This window comes from Talpa europaea (assembly GCF_964194135.1).
Source record: "Talpa europaea genome assembly, chromosome: 15".
Classification (NCBI taxonomy): domain Eukaryota; kingdom Metazoa; phylum Chordata; class Mammalia; order Eulipotyphla; family Talpidae; genus Talpa; species Talpa europaea.
This window is the reverse complement of record NC_140083.1, coordinates 2,077,505-2,092,402: the sequence shown is the minus strand read 5'-3', so window position 1 is coordinate 2,092,402 and position 14,898 is coordinate 2,077,505. Positions and strand designations below refer to the sequence as shown.

Here is a 14,898-nt window from a genome sequence, read left to right as displayed (position 1 = left end):
CCCCAGAAAGCCCCACGGTCAGGGATGCACTGAGGGACCAGCCCCTTCCCTGATCTGGGCCTCTGTCTATGTGGCCATGGTTCCCCCAGCCACTCAACGCCTGGGATGCCAGTCCCTGGAGGGAAACCCCCGGGGGCCTGCCATCCCCCAGGCAGTCAACCTTCCCTGCTCCTCACCACTCAGCAGGTGTGGATGCCATGAACTTGAGAAGCCCCGCAGGTGGGGACACTGAGGCACGGAGAGGATGTGGCCTGATTCCAAAGTCCACCGCGCACCAGGAGGGCGGGCCGTGGGGCTCTGGGCAGACGCTTCACCTGGAGCGCAGCAGGGCGGGGGGGGGGGTGAGGAGGGGTGCGGGGGGAGCACACAGGTGTTAAGGGACCTTGGGCACCTCCTCAGAACACCAGGAGCCCCCCAATTCCCATCCTGAGCTGCCCCTCCACCGGGCACCTGTTAGAATTTTCAGTGGAGCTGGTCACCTGTTCCGTCATCCGGCGAAACATTCCTACCTTTGGCCGTGGATCGAAACATTCTATTCTATTTCGAGGCAGGCACCTGCTTAAAAATGCGCTGTCCCTGCATAAACACATTCCGAGAGCCTCAAAGAACATCGAGGACCTCGGCAGGGCGCCGCCCCCTTCCCCCTGGCTTGCGGGCGGAGAGGCGCGCAGGGGCGGCTTCTGGCCACTGCCCTTCGGAGTCACCGAAGCTTCTCCGTGCGCCCCGCGGCGCCCGACCCCTGCCCGCCTCGGGTGGCTGCCCGGGCCGAGTGGCCGGCGGGGCGGGGCTGGGCGCGCCGTCACCTGGCGGGGCGCGGCCGGGCGCGGCGGGGCGGGGCGGGGCGGGGCGGGGCGGCCTCACCTGGGCCTCGGCTGCGGCCCCTCCCCGGGCCCCGGGCGCGCAGCGGACAGACGGCGGCTCCCGACCTCGGGTCCCCGCGATCCTCAGGTTCCGAGCCCGGATCCAGCCCCGCCGGCCGCCGGGATGCTGGACCCCGAGCGCGGCTGGAGCCTGTCCTTCGCGGGCTGCGGCTTCCTGGCCATCTACTATTTGGGGGTGTCCCGCTGCCTGGCCGAGCACGCCCCCCACGTCCTTCGCGACGCGCGCATGATATTCGGATCCTCCTCGGGGTCGCTGTTGTGCGCCTTGTTACTCTCCGGGGTGTCCTTTGGTAGGTCGGGGAACCGCCAGGGCTCTGCGCGGAGAGGGGCGCCCCGGGAGCTATTGGGGACACAGGGACCCCGCGAGACACACCAGGGCCACTCCCCCAGGGGCCCTCTGCCCTACTCACGGAGCTGGGGAAGGACTCTGTGGGGCACGGGAAGGGTGTGCCTGGGGGGGCACCTCTTCTGACCCTGACCAGAGCACGTCCTCAGCACCCCCTCCCTCCCCTGGACCCCCTCAGCCCTAGGTCGGGCTCTGAGAGCTGGGAGGAGGGCGCCGTGGGGGGAGGCACCAGGGAGAGCTAGGAAAGCCGTCTGTGGAGGGGCTGATTTTCCTGGGGTGAGACCTGGGGGGGTGTACTGCCTCCCCCACGCCTTCTTGGTGCAGCCTAAGGATCCGGGGCGTTTTGGGGGGAGTATGTGTCTGTAGGAGGGGATGTGTGGGTGTGGGTGGTGGGGGTGGGAAAGCTGTCTCCTCTCCGACTTTCCAGTTTTTAGGACCCTTCCTGGGAACTGGAGTAGATCCTTGGACACCCCAAACCCTCCCCTCCCCCTCAACACCCTGCTCACCTCGTCCTAATTAAACATCTGCCCATGTGAGTGCCTGCAGAGGGGAGCATGTGGGTCCGTGCCAGTGGCCCTGAGGTAGGGCTCGGCCTCCTTGGGCACTGGCAGGGCCTGGAGGAAGTGGCAGCGTGTGAGCTGCCAAAGGACACAGAAGAGACGATGAGGAGCCTTATCAGCCTTCGCTCTACCAGGGCACTGCTGCCTTGAGCACCCCCCACAGGGAGTGACTCGGTGCTGGTGGCCAGGAATCCCCTGCCGGCAGGCACTGCCCAAGGGGCCGCTGGCTGGGATCCGCGAGCTCCCCCTGTGCTGATACAGAGGTGGCGGGAGGAGAGAGGCCGCCCGCTGCCGTCTCCATCGAGGGGGAAGGGGCAAAGGGCAGGAGATGTGACCAAGGGGGGACTAGACTGGCCGCCTATCTGGCCTGTACCCCTTGGGCTTTGGCCAGCCCTGGTATCCTGAGATGACGAGCAGACACCCATGTATTCAAGGCTTAATTCGACCAGATTCGAATGCACTGGCCCCAGGACCTTGGCGAACGCCGACTCCAGTCTAGAGGAGCCTCCAACCGCCAGAGGACAGGTGCAGCCTGAGCCTGCACCGTGCAGGATGGGGTGGGGAGGGTTCGGGGGCCACCAAGTTCTTGGAAAGCAGACCTGGAAGCTTTGGCGGGAGCTGCTCCCCGCATTCCAGGAGCCCCAAATCCCCACTTTAACCTCTGTCTCACTCGAGAGCCAGCGAGAAGCGTGGCCCAGGAGCTCGACTTGGGCAGAGCGCTTGTGAGTGCTTCTAAACCAGGGATGACTTGGCAGGAGAGACTGGCAGAGCCTCCTGCCGTGTGCAATGTTGACCCCTCTGCCGGGGCTCAGCAGGGACACATGGCAGGTTACAGGTGGGTCAAGACAAGATGCTGTGTGCTTGTCCCTCGGATCTTGGGCCGGGACTGCTGTTCTTACCTGCTAGGGCGATACGAGCCAGCCAGAGCGGGCCAGGCCAGAGAGTGAGGTCAGAAGTGATGGGAATGTGCCCCCTGCCGCCAGGCAGCCTCGGACCCTGCCTTTAGAGGCTTGCGGGAAACTTACCCGGCACCCCCTCTGGGTCAGGTACCTTCCAGATTGCGACCGCTGATCTTCCCTGTCTCTCAAGTTAAAACACACAGCCCGAATCCTAGAGAGGCGGCGGGGTGAGGTGGTGCTAACGCTGTGAGTGAGTGCTGGCCTCTGCCTCTTTTGGGGAGGAGGCGGTGAGGCCCAGCCCACCTGGGCCTCCGCAGCAGCCTTGTTCCTGTGGCCCCACTCAGAGCAGCCACGCCGGGCAGAACCCACACTCGCCGCAGCTGTCACCTGCATTTCCTAGTAACCACACTGAAAACAGAAACAAGAAAGCAAAGGACAGGAGGGCCATGGCTTTCCTGCCTCCCGGGAGCACCAGAATATTATCGTTTATCCGTCGAATCCCTAAAACATGACTCACGAGCTATTTTGTTTTACATTCTTCTTGGGTTACTGAGTCTCTGAGACCCTGTGCGGCTTTTACGCACCCCGGGTCAGCTCCTTTTCAAGGGCTCGGTGGTCACGTCTGGCCTCCCGGGGTCCATTTGGGCCAAGAGAAATGGAGTGTCCTCGCAGCTGGTTTTGATCTTGCCACGAAGCTGCCCCATCTCCAGGTGGCACATTCCTGTCTGTCTCCTTCCCCCGCCCCTCCCCACCCCTCAGACCAGTCAGTGCAAATCTTCATGGAATTTGCCCTGTGGGCCCAGAGCCGGAACCTCTGCATCTTCCGCCCGTCCAGCAACCTGATGGAGTACTTGCGCGCGACCCTGCGCCAGCACCTGCCCGACAACATCCATGAGCGCCTCTCCGGAAAAGTCTACCTCTCCCTCACCCGACTGGCCGACTGGAAAAACGTGCTGGTGTCCGAATTCCAGTCCAAAGAGGAAGTCATAGATGTAAGTAGTTTGCTAGGCCGAGTGCCGTCCAGTCAGACGGGCCGCGGCATCTCGCAAAAACATAGGGAGGGCTGTTGTGGGCCACCTCCAAGATGCAGAAAGGACCCGGCTGTCCCTGGCGCTGGTTTCCTTTCTGCCCCAGAGTGCCCGAAACCCGACGTGCACGTGGTGGTCTGGGCCTTGGCTGTTCCTGGCAGTTTCAACCTCGAATAACTCCTCCCCTGGGGCCAGACTCGGCTCCCGACACCCACCCCCGGGATCCTGTCCCACCAGTGTCTCTCCTCCCGGGGGGGGGGGGGTGTGTGCCCTGTGAAGTCCCAAAGGGTGGGGACAGGTCAGTTGCCTCTGTCCAGGGACCAACACAGAGGCCACCATTCACAATAGCAAAATACTGTTAAAATTGGCTGATGCCTTGTGCGAGAGTGAACTTGAACTCTGTGTCCTTAATGCAGATCTCTGCGAGAGCAGCCTGGTGAGTGTAACCCGCAACCTCTCAGTAGCCAGAATCATCCCCCAGCTCCCGTTTCCAGAAGCTTTTTCTAGACAGCCAGCCCCTGTGCATTCCCACCTGAATCCATTCTCTCAATGAACTGGTGTCGTCTCCTGCTTAATAGGCCCCCGTCCTCTGACCGGCTGCCCCCGGACCCTGGGCGGGCATGGTCTGTGGGTCAAGGGGATTTCCAGAAGATTCTGATGAACAGCAGCAGCATTTGGGTAGCCCTGGTTGGTCCCTTCCCACTCAGTCAGCGAGTCAGCACCTCCAGGTCCCGCCTGCCTTGGTCCCGGGGAATCTGGGGGGGACGGGACAGGAAGCTGAGAGTTTTGTTGGGGCCTGAAATCAAAGTGGGCAGGCTGGCTCCTTAGCTCATGCACTGAAGCACCACTGCGCAGAGAGCACTCCCGACATCTCGTCCTGCCCCTTTGGGGACGCCTAGAATCAAAGCGCCTGCATTTCCGTGGCCTGTGCTTTTTGCCCGCTTTTGTCTTGACAGGCCTTGCTGTGTTCCACCTTCATCCCGTTCTACTGCGGCTTCATCCCGCCCTCCTTCAGAGGCGTGGTGAGTCTGCTTTCTCGGTGTGTGGCACAGCCCTGCCCGTGAGCACCTGCGCTCGGGCGCCGGGATGCCCAAGTACAGAGCCTTTCGGAGGGAGGCTCAGGACCTGGCCCCCTTCTGGGCAGCCAGGCCCACCTGCTGCAGGATGAACACCCTGGCTCTCTGCAGGGTCAGCTGCTCGCTGAGTCCACATGGGCCAGGCGGTGCCCAGTGTCCTTGCCAAAGCTTAGAGGCCCAGACATTGGCTGCCGCTTTGCAGTGGAGCTTTCTCCTTTGAGACTGAAGGCTTCAGCCCCTGCCCTGGTCTCTCCTTGTCTGACACTGGCTTTGGGCAGACGCTGCCAACATTCCTCACGGGCTCGCTCCATTCACCAAACGTGTGTTTGGGCTGATTTCTGGACCCTTCCTGGGTGGGGAGGCAGATATCAAGGTGTGTGTTCTGCAGATTCTGGACTGGACACTGGGCTCTGCACAGCCCCTGAGGGCAGCCTGAGGGCCCGGAGATGGTGCTGCCCGCCCCCCACTCCCCCCACCCACCCCCCCACTCAGGACGAATGTCTGGAGATGCTTCAGGTGGTCATGGCTGTGGGTTTGCCCCTGACATTTACAGCGTAGGGCCTGGGGGTACTGCTTAGCCCCCCATCTTGTGCAGGACAACCCCGATGTCAGCGGTGCCAGTGGGAAACACTGGCCGGGGAGGGGAGAGGCGAGACCCCAGTGTCTCAGGGTAGGAGGCGCGTGAAAGCCCCCAGCTTCACACTGTCATGGGGACATCATGCCCCGCAGGCAAGGGGCAAAGGCTGGCCACCAGCGGCCTCACTGACACCCCAGCGCAACCCCTAGTTATAGGTGAGAAAATGGAGGCCTAGGGCAAATGCCATTTTCTGAGGGCCTTCGAGGTCCCAGATCCACTGACTCACTTTTGTTTCCAAAGGCTCTCGAGATGTTGGGTCTCTTTTTCAGGTGTGGAGAGAGAGAGACAGAGGCTGACAGGTTAAGCACAAGATTCCCCAGCAGCAAGGGGGAGGGGCTGGGATCGAGCCCGTGACCCTGAGTGTCCTCTGGAGCAGAGTCCATCCCGCTGCACCCAGTGGTCCATGCGAGCCCGCCACGGGCACCCGCTGGCTCACCACAAGCTTTATGGCCTCCAGCCTCCATCTGCCTCTTTACTTTGTGCTCAGCGCACACACCGCACAACAGTACAGAGCAGCCCTGGGGGCGAGCCCAGCCTGGCCTTTGTAGACGTGCTCAGTGAGGACTTGGTGACAGCCTGATTCTGCAGCCAGGTCCTCCGCCGCGCAGCGGTCACTAGGAGAAGCCTCTGCCCATAATTTGGGAAAAACCTAAAATGCTCTCTTCCATTTTTCCCCCTTAAAAGGACTATGTGGACGGGGGACTGAGCAACAACAGCCCCTTCATGGACAGCAGAACCACCATCACCGTGTCCCCCTTCTACGGGGAGAATGACATCGGCCCCAGAAACATTTCCATGAATTTGCTGGCTATAGACTTCAACTCCCTCCACATGCACGCCTGTGTGGAGAACATCTGTTTCATGATGTGGGCGCTGTGGCCCCCCAGTCACAAGGTGAGCTGGAGGGCAAGTTCTGGGGCCGCAGCTCCTCTGTGCCTCCCTATTTGCTGGGAGGTCTACGAGGCCCTCTCTGTAGGCAGACGGGCGGGCGGGTCCCGGAGCAGGCCTCACAGGGTGGCTAGTCCCAGAGGCTCAGGCTGGTCTCTGGCCATCAGGGCGCTTAAGCCCAGAGCCCACTTCCGGGAGGGGTGTGGGGCAAAGCAGTCTGGGAGCAGCCTGGGGAGGAGGGCTTGTTTCTGTCCCCCGCTGACTCTCGGGAGCAGGTTAAGGCGCACTCTGCACCCGGCAGTCTCATCCTTCCTTGATGACCACAGCAGCAGCCTCCCGGGAGAACGTGTGTGGGGCCCTCGGAACAGTTTTTGGGGAGAACAAAGCAGAACAATGCAACATACCCGCACACATGTGTCCCCGGAGAGGGAGGTTGTGCAGGACTGTGGAGACCCGCAGGCCAAGCTCCCAGGCGCAGGGCAGGCCAACCACAATGTGGCTTCCGGGCAGGCACGCTGGGGGGCCGCGGTGACCGTCCCGGGAGAATGAGCACAGGCTCCGGGGTTTGTAAGGGCCCCTCGCCCAGGGACCACGTTGCTCGGAGAAACCAGTGAGAGTGGAGGGGACGTCCCCGGAGCCCAGGGCAGCAGGGCAGCCGACCGCCGTCCCGAGGACACAGCCCTGCCCACCCTGCGTGGCCGGCCTCGGCTCACAGCGTGACGCAGAGCTGGGGGCCCGCGGGGGTCTGTGCCATCTCAGGGGGTGTTCAAAGGGACCCACTTGGTGAGGACCCTCACCCCCACCCCGCCCCACAGTGAACCTCTTCCTTTTGCTTGCAGGTCTTGTTGGAGTTCTGTGTTCAAGGGTATCTGGACACAGTCAGGTTCTTGGAAGAGAAAGGTAGGCACGGCCCTGGGCGGACTCGCTTTGGTTGTCGGGCTGGGCACAGGGAGGGTGGATGTGACAACACCAAGTGCTTGGCAAGAGGGGAAATCTTTGCCCCATTTTACGGATGGGGAAACCAAGGCTGGGAGGTGCATCGAGGCCCAGGCTCTGCTCACGGGGGGACAGGGCTGAGATGGGGACACATGTCAGGGGACAAAGCTCTCCCTGTCCACGGAGTCACCCTCCTGCACGCTGGAGCCCCTCTATTTGCTTACCTTTTCTTTTTTCTTTTTTTAAAGATTTATTTATTTATGTATACAAGAACCGGGGTACAGGCCAGATGTGTGGGGGGTGAGAGGATCCACTAGAGACAGAGCGGGGAGCAGACCAGGCAGACTGACGGAAATACACTGCTGAGGGGAGCAGCGGGCGAGACAGGACAGGTCTGCCGCTCCACGTGGGACACTTGCCGGCCGGCGAGGATTGAACCGGCGCTGCAGAGGCTGCAGACAGCTTCACAGCGCTGCGCTCAACCGCCTGCGCCACCAGGGAGGCCCTGTTTGCTTACCTTTTCTGTTTGACCGCTTGTAAACCTTAATGAGGGAGGAAGTTAAACGGGATGTCCGGGCCAGGACCCGCGAAAAGCAATCTGGATGGTGGGTCCAGCCAGGTGCAGGGCCTGCCCATTGGCCTAGGGCACTTCTGGGGCAAGGTCCTGCCCTTGAGCTCCCCAGGCTGTGGAACTTGACACTAGACCGTATGGAACCCAGCATGGGTGTGTTTGGAGCTGTGCCTTCCAGACTAGAGGCTGGATCTCGGGTTGCTGCTTTGAGTTCACCTTTGGCCAAGACTAAGGGACAGGGTGGTTCAAGCCTGCGACTTTGGTTGGACAAGTCAGCTCCCTCTCTGGGGTCTGTGTCTGCTTCTGTCACCAGGGGGGTTTGGGTTCAGTGATGCCCAGGGATGCTTAGTCCTCTGAAGCCTGAGTGTGTGCAGCCTTGGGCTCCTTCCTATTTCGGGAACTGAGCCAGCTTTGCAGAGCCACATGGGGCTGAGATGGGGCTTGTCCTCTGGGGCAGATTCTTTGAGACATAACGAGGGAAAGTGAAGTCGCAGGGTGTGTGAAGGGCAGGATGTCTTTTGGAGGCCCAGAAAGATCGACAGATACAGCATAAGGGTGGGGCATCCCTGGGGAGTAGGGTGCAGGCAGCCAGGAGCAGCCCTGCCCTTTTTAAACTGAGAGGGACTTTCAGGAACTACCTGCTCCACCCCCATCGAGAGGGCAGGAACCCCTCACTAGTGTCAGCCTCCAAGTCCAGCAGCAGGAACAGCACCTGCTCCAGTGCCCTCACCTAAAGCTGCTCTCACTGCTCTCTTTGACTTGGGATTGAATTTCTCTCTGCACTTACTGTCTGTGTGGCTTTGGATGACTTTCTTTCTTTTTCTTTTTTTTTTTTTTTTAAAGATTGATTTATCCAAGCACTGGGTACAGTCAGAAGCGCGGGAGGGTGAGAGGATTCACCAGAGCCAGAGCGGGGAGCAGAGCAGGCAGAAGGACCGAGGCACACTGCTGAGGGGAGCAGCGGGCGGCAGGAGAGGTCTGCGCGACATGTGGGACCCCCCTCCGGTGGCCGGGGAGCAGCTGAGGATGGAACTGGCGCTGCAGAGGCTGCGGGCAGCTTCGCAACCCAGCGCTCAACCGCTGCGCCACCGGGGAGGCCCTGGATGACTTTCTTAACCTCTCTGTGCTCTGCTTCCTCAGATGGCAAGTGGGGACGAGGAGACTGGTAGCAGTGGGGTGGCAGCTAAAAGGGGTTGATTTCCTAACTCAGGGCCTGCAACTCGAGCTTAACCTGTGGTTCCCTCATGATAACTCAGTGACTTACCTCAGTAGCTAAGATAAGGATAACTCAGATCCTTATCTTTCAATGCCTTGATCCCCACCTCCACCCCCCGGTGAGCGCCCCATTCTGTTCACAGCTGATACTGGGCCCTCTGTGGCCCCCTGGCCTGGTGGATAGGGGGTGAGAGGACCCGCTGCCCTGATCCGCCTGATGAGTTTGCTTCTGTAGGCATCTGTGACAGGCCCCAGCGGAGCCTGAGCGCACCCTCAGAAGAGCTGCAGGTCCTTGTGCCCCCCCAGCCACAAGGGGTGGCTGCCCCGGAGGAGAAGCCGGAAGACGAGCTGCTGGCCTACCTGCGATGCAGCATCCAGCAGTGGGACGAGAGCTTCCTACAGATCATGTCACCCACGTTCATCCTAGGTGCCCACCGCTGGGTCGGGGGGGAGTGGGGGGCATTTTTCCCGTGACTGTTGGGGACACTGAGTGCTCCCTCCGTGGGTTGTGGAGGAGGGTGATGCTGCCACGTGGGGGAGATGGGGTGCACCTGGAAACCCCCACCCCAGTTCAGGCCCCACCCCCAGCCCAGGGGCCTTGCTCAGTCTCTTTCCCACTGGATCAGCCGGCCTGTCCAGGGCTCGCCAGGCACACCCTCAGCTCCTGGGCTCTGGCGCCCTGCAAGGCCGACCCCCCGCTCCTCCCCCGGAGTCTCTCCCGGCCACAGCTTTGGACGGTTGACCAGTGTGTGTTTTGCTATGTCACTGAGTATTTGGTTGCTGGAGGAGCACACAAACCAGCTTCCTGCTCAGGAGTTGAGGGAGACATAGAGGCATAACACCACCCCGTGGCCCCAAGCCCTGACTCCCCAAGCTCGGCATGAACCGACTGGAGGCATCATGAGGTCATTGCAGAGGGGAGCTAGAAGGGGGGGGGTTCCAGGCAGAAGGACGTGGGGTCCAGTGGAAGACACCAGGAAATGCCCACCAAGCCAGCTCTTTAGACGTCTGGAAGCCCACGTGGCTTTGCGGGCATGGGAGCTGGGAGCCTCCCCGCAGCGGCCTCAGGTGGTTCAGGGCCACATGCCCTTGCACCCTGGGGTCCCTCTCTCCGTCTGAAAGGAGCAGCCCGCAGAGCCCAGCTCGCTGCTACTCTGTGAATACCTGTGACTCAGACCGCGGGGTGGCCCTGTCTCCCAGAAGTCCCAAGCAACAGCGGGTGAGCAGGTCAGGGTCTCGCGCCTGGACGTGAACCTCCAGATCCTCTTTTCCAGCTCTGCGCCACACAATGAAAGAGACAGACGGGTACCTTGGCAAGATCTGCAACCTCCTGCCCGTGAAGGTGCTGTCCTATGCCCTGCTGTCCTGCACGCTGCTCGTGGAGTTGGCCTTCTACGTGGTCCGGAGGTGGGCGGGGAGCTCAGGCTGTTCTGGGTGCAGCAGGGGCGCTTAGGGACCTTAGGGAGCGCCCCAGAGGTGCCTTGCTTTGACCCCCGCCTGCCACTTCTTTCCTCTTTGCGCTACCAGTTTGCTGCTTCCCGCAGGTCTGCACTTTTATACCGTCCCCCCAGGCCTGCGAGAGGGACCGGGCAGAGGGGGGGTGCCTGCCTTCAGATGTGCAGTTCACTCTCTTTACACTGAGTTAGTCCAGCAGGTCCTTAGTCCATTGTTGAAAGACCAGCCCGGCCGGCAGATGGAGGGCAGTTCTGCCCTTGGGGGCTTCCCAGACTGCCCACCTACCAGAGGCATCATCGGACCCCCAGGTGGGGCCTTTCCACAGCTGGGATGGGCCCCGCAGGTGGCAGCAGCCAGGCCTGCTCCTCCCCCTGCCAGCGGGATGTGGCCACCAGGGCGTGCCCCCAGCAAGCACAGTCCTAGAAGCCCGGCTCCTTTGACCTTCACTTAAATCCCCAGAACTTTCCTGAATCAAGAGTGACCTGGCTTGGCTTTAGGGCTTTTGTGCAGACTTGTGTTCGGTGTGATGTCCCACATCCACCTTCTGGGAAGCAGCCAGGTCAGGAGGAGAAGTTACCGGGATGAAGGGTGTGGTGTGACAACCTGCCTTCGGTGCCCTTTCTGGCTGGGCTTGTCTGCAGGCCGGTGGGATGTGAGTGTATCTCGCTTTGCTCCCGCAGATTGGTGCTGTGGGTTCCCAGGATTCGCGAGGACCTCCTGTGGCTGCAGGGGGTGGCCTCCCGCGCTTACTCTCTGCTGCTGATGCGCCAGTTCCACGGTGCCAGGTAGACAACTGGGCCGCGGGGGGTGGTCGAAGGGCAACCCTCTCATCCCATCAGGCCTGGCGGCCATTCTAGGAAGTTGGCTGAGGGCCTGCGAGGTGGCGAGGAGCTGGCCCTGTGCACAGGACCCTGTCCCAGGGAGGCAGCTCAGGGCATCCACGTGCCCACGGCCCCTCCCTGCACTGGGTGCTGTAAGGCCCAGTTACCAGTGCAGAGGAGGACAGAGCTGGATGGCAAAACTGGGGGGCAGGAGGGAGTCGGATAGCAATGTCTCTCTAGAACCCGGGGAGGGTGCAGGTGTGGAGAGGCAGGGCCAGGCAGCCCTTCTCTGTGCAACCAACCACGTGCCTATTCATGCAAATTCCCATCTGACTTCAGATTTGGGGTCCCCCCACGCAGAACCCTGCATCATTAATAGGACCTGGGGATGCTGCTACTTTTTAATTTTGAATCCAGAGCAGTGCAAGAAGGTTGTCCAACCCCAGGGCTGGCTCCTGCCCTGAACGTCGTGGGCCTCGGCCCTTTCCTGTTCCCCGGGGGTGAGCCTTACCCGCTCCCTATGTTTCCCTGAGGCTTTGGGGAGCCCCTTGCTCCGTACTGGACATGTGGTGGGCCTGCAGACAGCCTCATTTGAGACTGCTGGTAGCACATGTAGAAGGGCTGTAAGTAGGGGAGCAGGGGTCTTGGTTTGAATGAAATGACCGTGCTGGCCTTGGCGGCAGCAGGCTCACCATAAAGAGGCGGCTGCCCTGGTCCTGGCCAGGAAGGGAGGGTCTGGTCCCAGCACCTGGGGGACTGAGAGGTGTCCAAAGGGCCAATAACAGGTGCCAACTGTAAGCCCTAAGCAGCCAGTTAGGACGAGGAGACCTGGAGGTGGCGGGCTGTGACCGGGTGCGCTGGCCGGTGAGCTGGTAGGTGTGGAGGAAATATATGGGGTGGGGTTAACGTGCTGTGGGTTCAGGGGGAGGTGTCCAGCTGACTGGAAGGCCTCAGGCTCAGAGGTCCAGGAGGTGATGCTGCCTAGTGCTGAGGGGCAGAGGCAGCTGTGGCTCCGGGGGGGGGGGGAGTTCTGAGGTGCCTGAGCACACGTGGGCTGTAGCATCCACATGTCCCATCAGAGAGGGCAGCAGGCTGGCCGCTGAGTCCGCTGAGTCTGTGTTTGTTTCAGGCCCAAAGCCCTGGAGAGCAGCACAGAGCCTCCCCCACACGGACCAGAAGACAGCGGGCCCCTCTGGCCTGCACACCCCGATGCCCGCCCCGAGGACTGCCCTGTAGGGACCAAAGCCGGGTCTCCCCAGGCCTCCTTGTTGGGTAGCCAAGGCTCTACTGGGGCTGGGGGTGCCCCTCCTCCGCCCCTTCTCCAGTGAAGAGTTTCTGAGGCGGGGGGTGGGGGAGCTGAGGCCTCCTTTGCCTGGAGGGACTGGGCCTTTCTAGCTCTGCGCGGCCACTGTGTCTGTGACATACTGCCCGGCCCCAGGCTGAGCTTGCCGTGTGCTGACACCAAGGCGGTCAGACTGAGCTTTTCTGAAAAGTTGGGAAGCTACGTTGGGCCAGAGGTCCGGGGAATCTGACAGTGGAGTCTCTGGGTCCCTGGCGGGTTGTCTGGGAGCGGCAGCTGGCCTGCCACGCGGAGGGTCCCTCACCGGCTCTGGCTCATGCCCTTGGGTGTCCTGGACAGAATTCCTTGGAGGACCGTGTGGCCTTGGGGGTGCGCAGGAAGAGAAAGGCGTGATTCTCCCCCCATAGGAAGCATCACAGTTCGGGAGGGGGTGATTTCTCTGAGAACAGCCCCACCACCAGCTCTGGCCGGGGCCCCGGGAGATGGCATCATCCTGTTTACCTGCTGGGACACCCTTCGGACCCACCTAGCCTAAGTGTTGGGCAGTTTTGTAAAATCTATGGGAGCCTGATTATCTGTTGAATTACATACCATGTGAACCTGTGAGAACACATCTTACAGGGCCTCCCCGGTGGCGCAGCGGTTGAGCGCTGGGTTGCGAAGCTGCCCGCAGCCTCTGCAGCGCCGGTTCGATCCCCGGCTGCTCCCCGGCCGCCGGAGGAGGGTCCCACATGGCGCGCAGACCTCTCCTGCTGCCCGCTGCTCCCCTCAGCAGTGTACTTCGTCAGTCTGCCTGTTCTGCTCCCCGCTCTGGCTCTGGTGAATTCTCTCACCCTCCCGCGCTTCTGACTGTGCCCAGTGCTTGTATAAACAAAAATAAATAAATAAAAACAAACATGCCTCTATTTAAAAAAATTAAAAAAAAAAAGGCAAACACATCTTACAAAAAATCCAATGCCAGAGACAGTCCTCCGGGGCCTCCCCGCAGGAACTTGGCCCTCCGCACAACAGAAAGTTTGGCCTCCTTTCTGGGGTGCCTTATTTCCTCTGGTTTCTGGTCTGCCTTCCCCTTTTCTCATTGTCCCCCCTTCTCTCTGTCCTCTGCTCCCCCCAGCCCTAATGGAGCCCAGCGAGCAGCAGGCCCCTACCTCTCCCACACATGGGAAGTGGCGCAAGCAAATGCAGTTGGTATGGAGGTGAAGTGTGGGCGCCTGTCTCAAAGGGAATGTGGGTTTAGGGTCAACTCCACATGAGCCCGTTCTCTTGAGAGCCTGAACCCCTAGAAGGCGGGGCTACTCCTGAAATGTGAAATATGGGGCATTGTTAGGGAGAAATGATATCCCGAGCTAATCCCATACAGGCTTTGTGGACCCCACCCCCACTCCAGACTAAAGCCATCAAGACATTGGGAAAGACAAATCCCGTCACCACCAAAGGGAGGGTGGCTGGGACCTGAGGGTGGGGTTAAGCAGCCAGGTTGGTATAAAGCCAGACACGTGGGCCTTGGGGGGCTCGCTCTGTCACTCGCCTCCTGGCTTTGTAACAGGGTGGTCCCCAGGAAAGGGGGGAGGTTCCCTGCCCCACCCAAGGGAGGGTGGAGCTGAGCAGGAAGAGGAGAAGCTGCAGAAGAGACTGAGGAAGGAAGCAGGATGGAGCCAGGAGACCTGGAGGAGGCGCATGGAGCCTAGAGACACGTGAAGAAACTGCGCTTGTCTTTTGGTCGTGGACGGGGTGACACAGATGTGGGTGAGACCCGTGGGGAGGTGACCATGGCAGCTTTTATCTTGATGTTGATTTTGCTCTTTTCCTTCCGGGCTTGTCCGGTTGTTTGTGACCCTTTTCTGTGGGTCCCCACTGGAAGGTGCCTTAGACTTGTGGCAGGTTTTGGGGCCTTGCTCTGGGCCAATCCCATATGGATGGACTTTTACCCACGAGGGGACGGGTAACTTTGGGTGCTTCATTTAGAAACTAGACTCTTTGCCTTTCCTGTATTGTTTCCTAGTTTTATTAAAAATCCTTCCCATTAGTCTCATGTGTTTTGTGTTGATGCGGCGGATGGCAGAACCCATTTAGAATAGGCAGGTTTGCGGGGCTTGGGCTGCCCCTCTCCCTGTCCTATAACAGCTTCACAGCTCCTGGCTCGCGGCCAGCTCTCAGGTGCCATTTGGGATTCCAGATCGGCGGATCGGGTAGGACGCGTTTAAAACCTTGTCTCCCACTTTTCTCCCTGAGCTGTAGTTTCCTCATTTCCCCCTCCCTTGTGAAAAAACCTTTATTAACCTTCC

General features: G+C 60.7%; 1 protein-coding gene across 1 annotated transcript; it reads left to right on the top strand.

The window, feature by feature from the left end:
• Positions 1–984: 984 nt before the first annotated feature.
• Positions 985–14,806, top strand: PNPLA3 (patatin like domain 3, 1-acylglycerol-3-phosphate O-acyltransferase; the record flags this gene model as incomplete). Its single annotated transcript, XM_084254874.1, has 10 exons — positions 985–1,171; positions 3,446–3,678; positions 4,671–4,736; positions 6,112–6,321; positions 7,155–7,215; positions 9,273–9,464; positions 10,312–10,444; positions 11,173–11,277; positions 11,350–11,465; positions 14,790–14,806. The coding sequence occupies 10 exons, from the start codon at positions 985–987 to the stop codon at positions 14,804–14,806; spliced, it is 1,320 nt and encodes a 439-aa protein (XP_084111000.1).
• Between the last annotated feature and the right edge of the window lie 92 nt (positions 14,807–14,898).